Here is a 15620-nt window from a genome sequence, read left to right on the forward strand (position 1 = left end):
GATGGAGATGAAAAAGAAATTTTTTCCCTTGTCATTTCTCACCCAGTCCTGACACCTTCATATATTCCCTGTTTAAAGCCTGTTTTTACAGAGATCTGATCTCCCTTAGAAAAGTGGGATAAACAAAGGATGAGGCAGTTCATTAAAATTATTGTGGTTGATGTGGAGGAGATCCACATGCAGCAGCTCCCAGCCTAAAAGAGCATCATAAAAGTGACTTTTGGGGCAGTTTAAGCATTCAGGATATTCCTCTGCACCCCACATTTTTCTGTTTCAGTGCATATCCTGTACCTGCACATCCAAGGTAATGGACATCCAAGGTCTGAGCTCCTGTGTGATCCAAGAGTAGAAAAAAGCTCCTTCTCCTGTCTGATCCAAGAGTAGAAAAAGCTCCTTCTCCTGCTTGTGAGGGCAGAAATTTCCCCTTAGCTCAGCTATTCAGCATCCTTGGGCTCCATAGAGGAGGGAATTCACCGGGGTTGGTCCGGAGGGATGAGCTCTGGTGCTGTTCCTGCTGGCTTTTGAGGCCAGGCAGCTGCAGAGGGTGTCAGCAGCTGGGTCCCAGCTGTGCCCAGCTCTGGGACCTCTGAACATCTGGGCACAGGCTGTGAGTCACACCCGGGTTCTGAGCAGGGGCAGAGGGAACATCTCCCTGGGCAAACGTGCCATGGACTTCCAGGCAGCTCCTGATCCGGCTGTGGCACCTTCTCCCAGGGCAAACACTGCGCAGGTTCCTCCAGCTCAGGAATCCTCATTTCACTCTTTGCCCTGAGGCAACACTAAAAGCAGAGATTCAGGTGCTCAGGACCATTTTGTTGGTTCCTTCTCTGTTTTCCCAGAGTAAGATGGAAATGGTGATCCATGAAGGGCTCTGGAAGCTCCTCCCCTTTAGTGGTTTATGATCCTCAGGCAGGAGCACAGGGATCTCTCCCTGCAGAGGAACCTGGGGGCTGCAAGGGAGTGGAGCTGGGCCAGGTGGCAGTGGGTGGCACTCAGGACTGGGCTGAATTTTGCCCAGATGACCCATGCTCCCTGCCCAGCTCCAGCAGACAAAGCAGGAGCATCTCCAGGTGCAGCCACGCTCCAGTGCTGCTGCTGAGCTGCCACCCCAAGTGCTGATGAGGATTTCTCAGGTCGTTGGGAAAGGGGCTGTTTCTGCTGACACCAGTGAGCTGCACCTTTCAACAGGAGCCTGAGTGCCCCCAAATTTAAGCAGCCTACGAGTGCAGAACCTGTGAAACATCCCCAAGACATCTCCAATTTGGTGAAACCATCAATAACTGCTGCAGGGAAACATTAAGGGATCGCTTTATTTTTTATGAGCACGGAGCAAACCCAAAGCAGCTGCCATGGAAAGTGCAATGACTTTATGATCAATTCCATGAGCTGCCCGAAATTTAACCCTACTTTTTGTTGTGAGCTCAAGCAACTGGTTTGGGTGACTGATGTGACAGCAGTGACCCTGAAACCAGGCAACCACGTGGAACTTGGTGATCTTCACAGTCCCTTCCCACCCAAAGCAGTCCATGACTCTGATTCCATGTCCCAGCCTCGCAGCTGGCTGCACAGCCACTCCACAGAGCTGTTAATGTCTGGATTCTGCACCCCAGCACCCTCCTGAGCAGAGCATCCAGGCAAGGACATCTTGCTCGCAGCTGCCAGCAGGGTTATCCCAGGAAGAGTTGCCCAGCTAAAAATTGATTGCTGAACACATTCCACTCCTTTGGAGCTCAGATGTGACAGAGCCTTTGTAGCAAAGCCCAGGAGGCTGGAAACCTTCCTGGGGAGGTGGAACCCTGTAAATCATTTCCTGTGTTAAAACAGCTACAAGAGGGGGCCGTGCCTGGCGAGTCCAGCAGGTAATGGATTTGGGCCACCTGGAGCTGTGTCTTTCTAAATTCAGGGCTAAAGGAGAGATTCATTCATCATTTGGCAGCTCCTGAAGGATCTGGGAATAGTTTTATGTGCATAAATAATGGGGTTTTTTTTTGTATTTGTAATTCTGTTCATTTTAGCAACCTCCTGGTCTGGGAGAGGGGGACAGGAGGGACTTTTATCCTGTGAACACTTGTTCAGAACATCTGATTTCTCTGGGGAACATTTGGCAGCAGGAGATGCTACAGGAGCCCTGTGCAGGCAGAAATGATCCACGTAGGAGCAAACACAGCTTTGGTTTGTACTTTGCAAATGTCCACTGTGCTGAGAGTACTCAAAACACCCAGGGTTGTGCTGGGGAAGGAGTCTGCAGGAGTTATTCCTCTCCCCACACACCAACCCTTCAGCAGTGACAGCTCTCAGATGTACAGGCTGCTTTGATTTTTCATGAGAGTGCTGCTAAATTCCCTGGAAATCACGGATGCTGTACAAGCAGAGCCTCACGGTGTCCGTGCAGCGAGGCAGTGAGAGCTGAGCCCGCTGGGGCTGGGGGCTCTTTGTCGCTGTGCTGCTCCAGTTCGCCCTTAGGATCTCCAGGGAAATGCCAGCAGCTGCTCCCAGCGCCCCAGTTTGTCCTGGAGCAGCACACATGGAGCCCTTGGGGCCTGGGCTTTGCCCCTGGCAGGGGCTGCTCCAGGGCTGCTCATGGACACAGCGGGATGGGATCTGGGCTGGAGCCGGCCAGGATCTCCAGCCTGGAGCCCTCTCCTGGAGGAAAAGGCGGCTCTGCTCTGGAGAGCGAGACAGGGAGAGGGATGGGCACATCTCCTGCGCCCGGGATTTGGGGTGCCACCGGCGTTTGAGCTCCCTGGCCAGGCTGCCAAGAGGAGGACAGGGGTGTTCGGCAAAGGCCACCCCAGGTCCTGCTGCTCCAGAGCCTCTGGAGAATCCCCAGGGGCGTTGCAGGAGTGAGATCACTGCACGCCGTGTTTCTGCCCCTCTGCCCGCACCTGGCCAGCGGGAATGTGCCCTCCTGCCCTTCTCCTGTGTGGAGAGGCCCCTGGGCACCGCCCTGGCCTGGGCTTTGCAGGGATGCGGGCTGGGGCATCCGCCCCTGGCAGAGCTGAGCCGGCGGCTCCCAGCGCTGCCAGCGAGCGAATTCCCCCTGCAGCTCCCCACGGAGCGAGGCTCCCTCAGCCTCCAGGGCTCCAAAGCGAGCAGCGGCTCCCGGGGCTCCTGGGCTGCAGCGGTGCGTGCCCAGAGCCCGCAGGGTTTGCAGCGGGGGGATCCTTCCCGGGCTGGGGTAAGGCAGCAGGCAGAGCAGAGCCCTGGGGCCGCGGGAGCGGGCGCAGAGCGGGGCCAGGCCCTTTGGGGAAGGGAATTCTGCCCTGGGGCAGGGGCAGCTGCCGGGCTGGGTTTGGGGTCAGCGCTGGCAGCGCACCTGGCCGTGCCCTGCGAGCCCTGATCGCTCGCTGGGCAGGACAAGCTCCGCTCGCGGGACTCGGCGGGCAGGCTGGAGCCGCGGGGATGCACAGGGCACGGCACGGCACGGCACGGCACGGCACGGCACGGCACGGCACGGCACGGCACGGCACGGCACCCACGGGCCGCCCCACGCGAGGCCGGCAGGGCGCTGCGCCCAGCCCTGGTTCTGTTTCCCAGCAGAAGGTTTTGTTTCCCCAGCGCCGTGCCATCGGCCAGAGGTGGCTCGTTCCTGGCCGGCGGCCTCCGAGCGCCTGGGTGCGGGGCTGACCACTCCCCCTGCCTTTGAATAGCAGCCCTGCCTCGGACGCGATGGCATTTCCATCCTCCCCGGCTCCGGCGCGGACAGCACCAGGTGGCTGGGACGAGAGCGGCCACGAGTGTGCGAAGCCGTGGAGGATATAAAGCTTTTCCCCGGGTCCTTCAGCTGAGCCGTAAGTGATGAGGGGAGAGGCTCTTTGAACTCTTTCGGGGGTTGGAGGTACCTGCGGACGTTTTCAGGACACCTCAGATTTGGTTTGTGGTGATTTACTTTTCCTCTCTCAATTTCCAGTTTCACCTAGTAATTAATTTGTGTATTTGCTACTGCAGGATCTTCTATAAATGTCTTAGATGATGCTTCCCTTTAAAAATTTATATATATATATATATATTTAGTACATAAATCTTATATGGACATTTAGGAGAATATTATTGTTTTCCTCATAGAGGTGGAAGGCTATGCACTGGCATTAGTACAGTGAATTAAATTTGCAGTTCCTTTGCTGTTCTGAATTGTAATTCGGTTTTGGTGTAATATGGTTTTGTTTTGCTGGGAGGGAGGGCAGATCCAAAGTGCCCAGGATGGGACAGACAGACCCAGGGCTGATTCCTGCTTTGCAGGGATGATTGGAAGAATTTGCTATGACCCCTCCAGGTGTTTTCCATGGTGATGCCATCCCCTAAAGGTCCCAGAGTGCCACAGGTGCCAGCATTTGCTTTTGGGAGAAGCTGGAGTGTGAAAACCACAGGGATGTGCTGCCATTCTTTGGGAAGAGCAGAATCCTGCCCCCCCAGCCCAGGCAGAGGGAATTGGGAGTCCCTGAGGAGCCCGGCTCAGGCAGAGGGAATTGGGAGTCCCTAAGGAGCCCGGCCCAGGCAGAGGGAATTGGGAGTCCCTAAGGAGCCCGGCCCAGGCAGAGGGAATTGGGATTCCCTGAGGAGCCTGGCTCAGGCAGAGGGAATTGGGATTCCCTGAGGAGCCTGGCTCAGGCAGAGGGAATTGGGATTCCCTGAGGAGCCCAGCCCAGGCAGAGGGAATTGGGATTCCCTGAGGAGCCCAGCCCAGGCAGAGGGAATTGGGAGTCCCTGAGGAGCCTGGCTCAGGCAGAGGGAATTGGGAGTCCCTGAGGAGCCTGGCTCAGGCAGAGGGAATTGGGAGTCCCTGAGGAGCCCGGCCAGGGCCTTCCCCTTCCCGTGAGTCTGTAAATCACTGCTGTGCCTGTGGCCACCCATGCTGGAGCCCCCTCCAGCCTCCGCTCCTGCCAGCGGGCACCTCGGGGTGATCCCTGCTGCTCCTGCCCCGCTGCTCCTGTGCAGCTCTCCCCGCCTGTCTGTCAGTAATGCTCTGCCAGGCCTGGCTTATGGGGCATTTGCTGCTTGCCCAGCGGCTGGGGGTGTGTGGAGGCCCGAGGTGCTCCCCAGCACTGGGGTGTGTGTGTGTCCCTTGTCCTCAGGTTCACCACGGAGCTCTGGGGGAGGGACCGTGTGCCCCTCCATGTCACTAAGCTCTTTCCCATCTGGCAAGATGAGGGACAAAGAAACAGGAGGTAACCCCACCTTCCCCGGTGGTTTGGGGCCCTGTGGAAGAGCGGGTTTGGTGGGATGTTCAGAGCAGGTTTGGGAGCCTGCTCCAGGTGTCCTGCTGAGGGTCCCACAGGGATCCCGGGGGATCCCAGCTCGCTGTGCAGCCCTGCCCAAGCCCCTGTGCCATGGGAGAGGCTGGGCTCTGTGGGATGGGGAAGGTGTGAGAGGGCAGGGATCCCCCTCTGAACAGCGGGACACTGCTCCTGTTCATTCCCCTTGTGCTCTGTCCCAGCTGAGGGCCTGGCCCATGGCATTGTGCCTGAGCTTACTGCTTCACAGAGGCAAATTCGTGAGTGAAACAAGAGCTGACCTAATTAACCCTCCCTTCACATCCTCCTGCAGTTGCCAGTGGCTGCTGTGAGCCAGGGCAGAGCAGGCTGATCTAATGGCAACAGCTCTGGCATCCCACCTAAACCCTCTCCTGCCTGACCCGTGCTGTCAGCTCGCTGTGCATCTGCTGGGGGCATTATCCTCGCTTAATTAGCAGCTGAGTAATCGATGAATGAGCAGAGAGCAGGAGAAATGCAGAGAAAACGCAATTTACTCCAAGCACAGAGAGCCAGGGCTTTGTGAGACTGGGCCAAGCTTGAACCACTCTGGCGCTCTTCCACGGCCGCTGTCACCCGTCCCAGCCACAGCTTGTCCAGCCAAACGGGAAGGCTCCTGAGATGCCCTCAGATCTGACAGGCACCGGGGGAGGGAAGAGCCCCTTGCTGGAGCAGCGGGGGATGCGCTGCAGGCGGCCCCTGCCCCATCCCCGCAGAGCGCTGATCCCTGACAGGGCTCGGGGCTCGCATCCCTGGTCCTGCCCCGGGGCTCGCATCCTCAGCCTGGCCCCGGGGCTCGCATCCTCGGTCTGATCCCGGGGCTCGCATCCTCGGTCTGATCCCGGGGCTCGCATCCCTGGTCCTGCCCCGGGGCTCGCATCCTCCGCCCTGCCCCGGGGCTCGCATCCTCAGCCCGGCCCCGGGGCTCGCATCCTCAGCCCGGCCCCGGGGCTCGCATCCTCGGTCTGATCCCGGGGCTCGCATCCTGGGTCTGATCCCGGGGCTCGCATCCTCAGCCCGGCCCGGGGCTCGCATCCCCGGCCTCGCCCCTCACTTTCCCCGGGCACCTTCTCCGGCCCTTTCACCTCCCGCAGATTCCCAGCCGGTGCAGAAGGGCCATTGCTGCTCTGCTGTTACCGCTGCACCTCCTACTGCCCGCCCTCTGCCCCACAGCGTGCGAACACTCTAAAGTTGTAAAATCGTAAGAAATGTGGGATATCGTGCGGCCAATCTGCTAAAACCGTGGCAGAAAGCACACTCCTGCCCGCCGCTCCTGCCTTAGGGATGCTCCTTCTGTGCGAGGCGGTGCCAGGGGCTGATGAATGGGAGGAGGTTTCTAAGATGCCAACAGATCAACATCCCCTTCTTCCCCTGGGAACGGGCTGGCAGGCGGCCTGGAAAGCGCCCGGATCCCAAGGGTTAAAGCCGGCGGAAGGATATCATTTCCACCGGCTCTTCGCCCCACCCTCTCAAAGATAATAAATTATTGCTCGATGCAAAAATGAAGTGGTTATCACTGAGCAGCTCTGGGTCAGCCAGAGGAGGGTGGGTGTGTGGCAGGGGCTGCTGCAGGTTCCTAAAGCCTTGATTCACCTTCTTGAAGGCAGAAATATTTTGGTGGGGTTGCTGATGCTGCCCCATCCTCCTGGCTTCTCGGTGGGCCCCATGAAAAGGAATTTTCTCAGTGTATTGGGAGGGAGGAAAGCACCCAAATAGGGTTTGGTGGCTGTCCCAGGTGTGCCACCCTGCAGTGACACTTCCCTGGTGCCCGGCTGGGGCTGGGGGATGTGGGATGGAGCCGAGTGTGGTGCAGCAGCTCAGGAACTGGGGAACAGTCGGAGCCTCAGCACTTGCAGCACAGCCATGGAGGGAGCATTAAACTGGGAAACAGAGATGGGACTTGACTCTGCCACTGGGAAGTCACTGGGGCATCGCTCCACTTCCCTCTGCAAACATAAAACTGAACAACAAACAACAACCATGAAGTGTCTTCATATATCCAACAGACAAAGCTCACTTATATCTAATGTTCTTTTTAAACTCCTTCCCAACTTCTACAGGGGAGTGTGTGTTAATCATGAGCACAAACAGCATTTCCCTTTTTAAACCAAGCTTGATAATTGACTTAAAATTAAAAAAAAAAAAAACTGAAAAAGCAACAAACCCAACCTTGTAAAAGAGGAGGGATGGATGTTGAAATGAAATTAAAATTTAATGTAGTTTAGAAATGACCCAAGAGTGTAATAGCTTTGGCTGGTACTTGATCAAGTCCCAAAATAAATGCTGGTTCTCCCACACATGTTTTCACAATAGGACAGGAATAATAAGAGCAAACAATAGAGCTGAAGTCAAGCTGTTAAATCATTAAGGATTTTACCAAACAGTTCGGATTCCCCTCTATTAACTAGCATCTCTCAGCAAGCTGTGGCTCTGGATTATCTTGATGTAAATCTGCAGTGATTTCCTCAGTATCAGCCAAATTACCTGCCCGGAGAGCTCCAGCCTGGAATGGAGCTCAGCCGAGCTCCCTGGCAGCATCCAGGGGAGGAGAGGAACTCTGTGGGCTCTTCTTAGAGGAAGCTGAAGAGAAGCGAAATATCGCTCAGCCATCAGGGAAACTTGCTGACAGTGAGAGATGTTTTGGGCTGTGAAGTAGTTTCCTTTGGGAAGTGGTGGAAGTTCTGTTAAAATTAGCCTGGACAAAGCACAGCAGAGCTCCCTCTGTGCTGTCCCTGCCTCGTTTTCCACACTCCCTTTTCCAGAGCACAATTATTCCACGCACAGGATCTGCTCACCTGCCTTTTCCAGCAGGGCGTGTCACCTACCTGGTGCCATCCCTGCCATCCACAGTGGGGGCTTGGAATGGTCCCTTCTGGGATTCTGTAATTCTAGGTCCTTTTCACAGCCTCCAGCCCGTGTTCTCTGCCCTTTAACCACTGTCACCCACAAAACCGGTATCACATTGAGGAACTGGTTTAATTTGTGTTTAACCAGGGCTTCTCTTGAATCCACAGAGATGGGGATGCAAATTGTTGCTGAGTTTTGTGTTGTGTTCCTGCGCCTCTCTTGTGCTTTTTAACAGCTCACTTTGGAGGGGAAGAGAAACCAGAAAGCAAACTGGCTCTAAATGTCTTAGAGCTGCTGTCTAGAGATGCTAATTCAGCTCTTGCAGGCTGGTGAGGGAGCTGCTGGGGCTGCCTTGCAGCCCTGGTTAAATCCTATTGCTATTCCTTGTTGCGTGAAGCCTGTCCTGGGTGTCAGGCTGGGTTTGGTGCTGCTGAGCTCAGCGCACACCACGGCCTCGAGCAGCAGCGTGTGCTGCCCCCCTGGAAGGTTCAGCCTGAGAAAGATGCAAAGGACAGCCAGCGAGGCATGAGCCGGCTCTCAGAGCTGCTGCAGGCGAGGTGCCTCCACCAAAGGGGAGAAAACCCCAAACCGAACCCCAGCTGCCGCTGCACGAGCTGCAGAGCAGAGCAGGGGGTGCTGCTTGCTGCTCCCTGGGGCTGGGAGCCCTCACCCCTGCACACGTGGGTGTCGCTGGGGCAGGTGAGCAGCCCCAGCTCTCTCCGGCTCCGTTCCGCCCTGTCTGTCCTGCCTTGTTTGGCAGCATCAGCCTTTGCTTTGGGGCACGGGCCAGCCCGTGTTTACCTGGGATGGTGCTGAAGCTCAGGTGTGTGATGGGCTGGGATTGAGCACCTTGCCCTGCGTTAGGGTTGCCCTTCATGCCAGGGATGCTCCACCCTGGGAGCGCTCAGGGCCAGCTTAGACGGGGATTAAAGCAGCCTGGGCTCGTGGCAGGTGTCCCTGCCTGTCGGAATCTGAGGTATTGATGATTCTGAGATTGTGGAAAGTCTCTGTCTGTCAGCCCCGCTGCCAAAGAAAAGCCATAATTGATCTGTGCTGGTTTCCAGGTTGTTTATTCTGTTTATCTCTCACATGTTCTGCTGCCCTGCCCAGCTCTGTCCTGCAGGGCAGCGTGTGGGGCTCTGCCCTCAGTGGGATGTGACAAACATTAAATACCAGAAACTCCCTGGGCTGCATTTACAAGAACGTGCCAATATCTGTCACCTCTGTTGGACAGTGTGTCCCCAGCCTGAACCAACAGAAAAATGCCAACACCACAGTGAGACATGGAGGGCATGAAGAAGGAGAAAAAGGACAAGGCACACCCAATCTCCTCCATCTTGTCCCCTTTGGACCCCTCATCTAGAATCCTAAAATTTTACTTTTGCACCCGTGCCACACTTAATTATTACTTCTATCAAACACTCAGAGCTTGTAATTCATCCTGTAAGATTGAAAACTCTTTTCCATGGCCAGAGATCACAGCCAGTGTCTCTGGGGGCTCTGTCCAGGGGGGTTCCTGACCCTGCCCGGGCAGCCAGAGGGAAACCCTGGATTCCCACGCCTGCCCATGGCAAAGTGCAGGGGTAGTGAGCTTTAGGGCCCCTTCGAACCCAAACGTTCTGTGCTCAGCCTGCAGCAATGGGCTCCGTGCACTTTGTCTGCCCCAGCTGCAGGGAGATTGAAGCCGAGGCGTTTTAACGCCTCGCTGGGGCGGGCTGGCAGGGCGTGCACAGATGCTGAGATTAGTTAAGGCTTCTCAGCCACACGAACTCGCACTCGATGTGGTTTTGGGTACAGCACAAAGAGAAATAGGCTGGTTGTTCTTCCACCACGTAGGGGTAGTTTTCAGTCTTGTGAATTAAAAAAGAGAAGTTTGAAAAAAAAATATTCTGGTGTTCGAGGCAGAGTTAGTAATAACGAGCAGGAAATGATGACAATTTAATACTGTGCACATGCAGGTGTTTTGTGTTGGGCCATTACTCACAGGGCACGGGGGAGATGCTCTGGGGGTCCCTGTTTGCTGAGGTGCTGAGTGAGACACAGCCAAAGCAGCTTGCCCTTCCCCAGGGGTGGAGAACTGCAGAGATCCAGCAGCAGCAAAACCCCCGGGCAAGGACCGGAGGGAAGGCTGGAGATGATCCCGGGGCCTCCAGGAGATGATCAAGGGTCCGGTGTGGAGCTGGAGGCTGGAGGTGATGTGGTTGTGCTGGTTCTGCTGAGAAGAGCTGAGCACAGAACATGTGGAGTGCGACGACGGAGCTGGGAAAGGAGCTCAGCCTGAGGAGAAGGAGGCTTGGGGGTCCCTTTTTAAAACAAGCCTGGATGTGGCACTGGGTGCCAGGGTTTAGTTGAGGTGCTGGGGCTGGGTTGGACTTGATGACCTTGAAGGTCTCTTCCAACCCAGTGATTCTGTGAATTCTGGCTCTGCACAGCTCCCTGTAAGGAGGGCCTCCAGGAGGAGTTCCCTGTTCTCCCAGGAAGCAAGTGATAGGAGTAAAGGAAACAGCCTCGGGTAGCACCAGGGGAGGTTTAAGTTGGATATCAGGAAAATTTCTTCACTCAAAGTTTGCCAAGCACTGGCACGGCTGGCCAGGGCACGGTGCAGTCCCCTTCCCTGGAAGTGTTCCAAAAATGTGTAAAGTGGCACTTGGGGTAGTGGTGGGCCTGGCAGTGCCAGGTTACGGGTTGGACTGGACGCTTCTGGGATTCTGTTGTAAGGACACTCAGCCGGGGGTTTGCAGCTGCAGTGGCCGCAGCCCAGGGCTCTGAGGAGTGCAGAGGGGCTCCCCAGGAGCCAAGCTGTGTCCTCGGGGAGGCTGCAGCAGCTCCTCTGCCTCAGCAGGCTGGGAACAGCCATTCCCACGGCTCCAGGTCCCATCCTGCCCCGGCCAGCCCTGCCCAGCCAGGCTGTTCCCCTTCCCTCTGTCCTCGCAGCACCCTGGAGCCACATCCCCCAAACACAGACGGTGCCTTGGACCCACAGCTCTGATAGCAGAGCCACACTGCAGCTCCCAGATGGGTTCGGGGATGATTAAAACTCCCAGCTAATGAGCAGCTCTGGCAGGAGGACTTGCTCAGGAGAGGGATTCCCGTGTGAGGAATTCCACGTGGGACTCAAGGCAGCGATTCAGCGAGGGAAACCTAAACTCATGTGCAAAACCAGAGGGTTTGTCCTGACAGCGGCAAAGTCCTTTGTGAGACAGACTGGGCCTGACAAAGCTTTCACAGGAAAGGTGTTGATCTCAACAAACTGCCTTTTTTGGTTTTTTTTCCTCTCTCTTAAAAGAAAAATATTGGCAACAATTTCCCACCAATTCTCCAGCAAAGGAAATATGATCTCATCTTCCCTCAGAGCAGCTCCCTCAGCTTGCAGGTGATAATTCATTCCCCATTGTCAGGCTCTCCCCTGGTCACACTCCTGCATCTGGGTGCTGCATTGTTGATGTGACCCCTCTAATCACAGTATTTCCTATTAATCCAGGTATTTTTCCTTTTAACTTTTCCAGCCTAAACTCCTTAAGGTGACAGTCTGCTCCAAGCTTTATACAGCTGTGGAAAGCATGGATTTAGCTGGTGCTGTCAGTTTTTATGGCATGGAATCTAATGCCCCTCTCCATTCCTGCAGGCATCTCCAAGATGATGAGTTATTATATGGACACAACCATCGGCAATGCAGCTCCTTATCCTTTGGCTTGGCCTGGAATGATGGTAAGCAATGATGGACAGGACAAGGGGAATGGCCTTGCACTGAATGAGGCTGGGCACAGATTAGATTTTAGTAAGAAATTCTCCCCTGGCAGGGTGAGCAGGCCCTGGCACAGGTTGCCCAGAGAAGCTGTGCCTGCCCCTGGATCCCTGGCAGTGTCCAAGGCCAGGCTGGGGCTTGGGGCCACCTGGGAGAGTGGAAGGTGTAGGTAGGACTTGGAGTGAGACAGTCTTTAAGGTCCCTTCCATCCCAAATCTCTCCATGCCTCTGTAAAAGACAGGAATGGGGGCTGCTTTCCCACCCCGGCAGCTTTCTCTCGGGTTGCTGTGATTTCTCCAGGCCTGACCCAGCTCGGTGCCATCTCCTGAGGATCCATGGTTTTAGTTCAGGGCAGTCCTGAATTCCAAGCATTTACCCAGAGCTTCTCTGACCCTCTGAGCCTGCAAACGTCCCCTGGAAATGGGATCCTGGTGGGATTCCCTGCGCTGGCGCTGGGAGGATTGTCAGGGGCAGCACTGTCACCTGGGAGCAGCGGGATCCCACGGAGCAGGGGGGAGAGGTGCCCGTGCTCCTCTGGAGTTTTGGGGTGTCCGGTGCTCCCTCTCCCCAGCCAGCTCTGTTCCCTTTGCAGCTGATGGGGGGCTGTGTGTAATAAAGGTTGCAGTGTGATCCTGGGACAGGCTGGGCAGGGATTTGAGCCTTTTTTAGGAAAATTGGATCCATATTTAGGGAAATCTGATCTATATTTCAATGAATCAGAGAAATATACTCAGAGAAATCAGATCTCTACTTAGAGAAATGACATTTCTAACCATTTGTCCAAAGAACTGCTGAGCGTTAGAGGTCAGATAAGCTCTGGGCTGACACCTCAGGCTGCACAGAACTTGTGCTAAAACCCGACATTTTCCCCAAACTGGGAAGAAAAGCCTGTCCTGAGCCATGAAATATTCCCAAGGCAGCTTCATAGCTTTCCTTTAAATGGCTCCAAGCAAGCATTTGGCTTTTAAATATTGATTTGCCGTCAAGGAAATCTATTCCCCCACAGGGAAATGGTAACAATGATAAAAAATTCAAACATCCTGCATTTATTTATAGGCATGTGCATGGTATTGTCCTCTTCTAGGGAGACAAACATTTAAATGTAACGTATTTATTGTATGCTATATATGCATTTGTGTGTGCGTCCATGGTAAATATATATATAAAATATACACACAGATGCACATAATAAATATGGTGTGTACATATATACATAAATATATATGTATAAAATAGGTGTGTACAAAATAAAATGAAAATTACATCCTGGAATTATTTATTAAAGCTTTGTTCCCAATTAAAAAAAAAAAAAATCTATGTTTCTAAATACCTCTATATCTATGCGTAAGACATGTATTTTCTTTATAAAGTACAAATTTAGCTTCATATACAATAAAAATAACTGTGGAATTTATACAGAGTTATAAGCTAGAATTACATAGGCGTGGGTGTATAAATTCTTATATCACCCATATAATTAGTACATCTATAATGCATTGTGTGTTAACACATAATAATACAGTGTATTATGTAATGTTTGGGTAATTATACATTATGTTATATAAATTATATATGCATCTGTACATTTCATATGAGGTGTATAACTCATATACCCACGTGTGCTTACCACATGTATAAACTTATCTGTGGACACACCAATAAAACCAATGTAAACAACCCAAATAGAAAGAAAATAATCCCAAATAATATCCCTATAAATAGGAAGAGGAATATAAATATGACTCCCTGTCAGTGCACCCCCTGGTGACCTCACACATTTTGTGGGGTTTTGGGGCTTACTGCTGCCTAAAAATGGCATTTCCAGCTGTGGGGAGTGGAACAAAGCTGTGCCATGGAGGTGTCCCCATGGAGACCCCCCAGCTGCAATGCTGCCCGCCTCAGCCTCACCCTGACCTTCACGTTTCCCTCACCTTGCTTTAAAAAATGCCCTTTTTGCCCAGCGCCCCTCAGGCAGCTGAGCTGGAGCTGCCGGGCAGGGTTTGCTGCCCGATTTTGGGGGCAGCCCCAGTGCCCCGCACCTTTGGGGTCCCGCTGCCCTGACGGTTCCCCCTGCTCCTTGCAGAAGCCGGGGCTGCCCGGGCCCTGCGAGGATCCCTGGGGGACGTGTGGCTTCCCGGCCTCCTGCTGCCCACCCCGGCCCTGCTGCCCGCTCTGGGACGAGCCCGCCACGCAGGAGGTGCCCACCGGGCTGGAGCACTGCGGCACGGGTAGGGCACGGCTGGGGCACGGCTGGGACACGGGCTGGCATGGGTGGGACACAGCTGGGACACCGGCTGGCACAGGTGGGACACGGGCTAGCACAGGTGGGACACGGCTGGGACACCGGCTGGCATGGGTGGGACACGGCTGGGACACCGGCTGGCATGGGTGGGACACGGGCTGGGACACCGGCTGGCATGGGTGGGACACGGGCTGGCACAGGTGGGACACGGCTGGGACACCGGCTGGCACGGGTGGGACATGGCTGAGACACCGGCTGGCATGGGTGGGACACGGGCTGGCACAGATGGGACATGGCTGGGGCATGGGGATGACATGGGTGGGACACAGGGTGGCATGGGTGGGACAGGGGGTGGCACGGGTGGGACAGGGGGTGGCACGGGTAGGACATGGAGGTGGCACAGGTTGGATATGCAAGTAGCATGGGTAGGACATGGCAGTGGCATGGGTAGGACATGGAGGTGGCAGGGGTAGGACAGGGGGTGGCAGGCGTAGGACACGGGGTGGCACGAGTAGGATACAGGTGTGGCATGGGTAGGACATGGAGGTGGCACAGGTTGGATATGCAAGTGGCATGGGTAGGACAGGGGGTGGCAGGGATAGGACAGGGGGTGTCAGGGGTAGGACAGGGGGTGGCACCTCCCCTGTTCTGGGGTGCTCGGGGCAGCCTCAGCTGGAAAACGAGCCTGAATCCTGCCAGGCTCTGTTTGTTGTGTCCCCTCCAAGTGTCATTCCAGATTTGCTTTCTGCCCCAGTCCTGCCTTCATGTTCTGGGGTTTTTGCCCTTAGTGCCACCCTCAGGCACAGCATCACCAGGCTGGTGCCTGCCTTGATGGTGCCAATGGGCTCCCTTAGCGAAGATTGGCCTAGAAAGCAGAAAAAACCCTTAAATATGGGGGTTTTGTATCTGTTTTCCTGCTATTGAAGTGATGCTGAAGGATGGCAGCTTCCTTCTTCCCTGCCGTGCTGTGGGAATGCTCCTCTCCCCTTTCAGCTGGTGATTTTGCTGGTTTTTGGAATTCTGAAGTTCTGTGTGCCCTGCTTGCTGCTCCCTGGCTCTCTGGGAGGGTCCTGTGGGCAGGGTGCCCCTGCCAAGCTGCTGGCTGCATCCTCTGCAGTGCTCCTGCCCTTTGCAGGACTGATGGCATGGCTCCTGGCCAGTGGCTGTGCAAGGTGGCATCCAGGGAGGCTTGCAAGGAAACTGGGATTCCCAAATTCCCATTGCACCCTGCTCATTTTGGGTCTCTTGTAACTCGGTGCTTTGCACTGGCACAGCGTGCCCGGAGCAGCTGTGCCCAGCCCTGGAAGTGTCCCAGGCTGGGACACCTGGAGCAGCCTGGGATGGTGGAAGGTGTCACTGCCCATGGCTGGAGGTGCTACTGGATGGGCTTTAAGGTCTCTTCCAACCCAGTTCTGGGATTTTTTGATTCCTTGGGAGATTGGTGGTCACCAGAGCTGGAGAGGAGTGGCCACGCTAGGCCATCAGCTGAAGCACCTCCCTGCCTGGGGCTGGCTGAGGTCTCCTACACCTTTAGAGT

The 15620-nt window shown here is 55.0% G+C and overlaps 1 protein-coding gene across 2 annotated transcripts in view; it reads left to right on the top strand.

The window, feature by feature from the left end:
• The first annotated feature begins 3741 nt into the window (after positions 1-3741).
• ETS1 (ETS proto-oncogene 1, transcription factor) overlaps positions 3742-15620 on the top strand; it is an 80702-nt gene continuing 68823 nt past the window's right edge. The window contains exons 1-3 of one of the 2 annotated variants that reach the window (XM_077787970.1): positions 3742-3873; positions 11722-11804; positions 13925-14069. In XM_077787970.1, coding sequence (XP_077644096.1) covers positions 11733-11804; positions 13925-14069 — 217 coding nt within the window. In that variant the 5' untranslated portion in view covers positions 3742-3873; positions 11722-11732. The remainder of the gene's footprint in view (positions 3874-11721; positions 11805-13924; positions 14070-15620) is intronic. The other variant, XM_077787971.1, reaches the window with a different exon arrangement.

The sequence above is a fragment of the Lonchura striata genome, chromosome 23 (genome assembly GCF_046129695.1).
Source record: "Lonchura striata isolate bLonStr1 chromosome 23, bLonStr1.mat, whole genome shotgun sequence".
Classification (NCBI taxonomy): domain Eukaryota; kingdom Metazoa; phylum Chordata; class Aves; order Passeriformes; family Estrildidae; genus Lonchura; species Lonchura striata.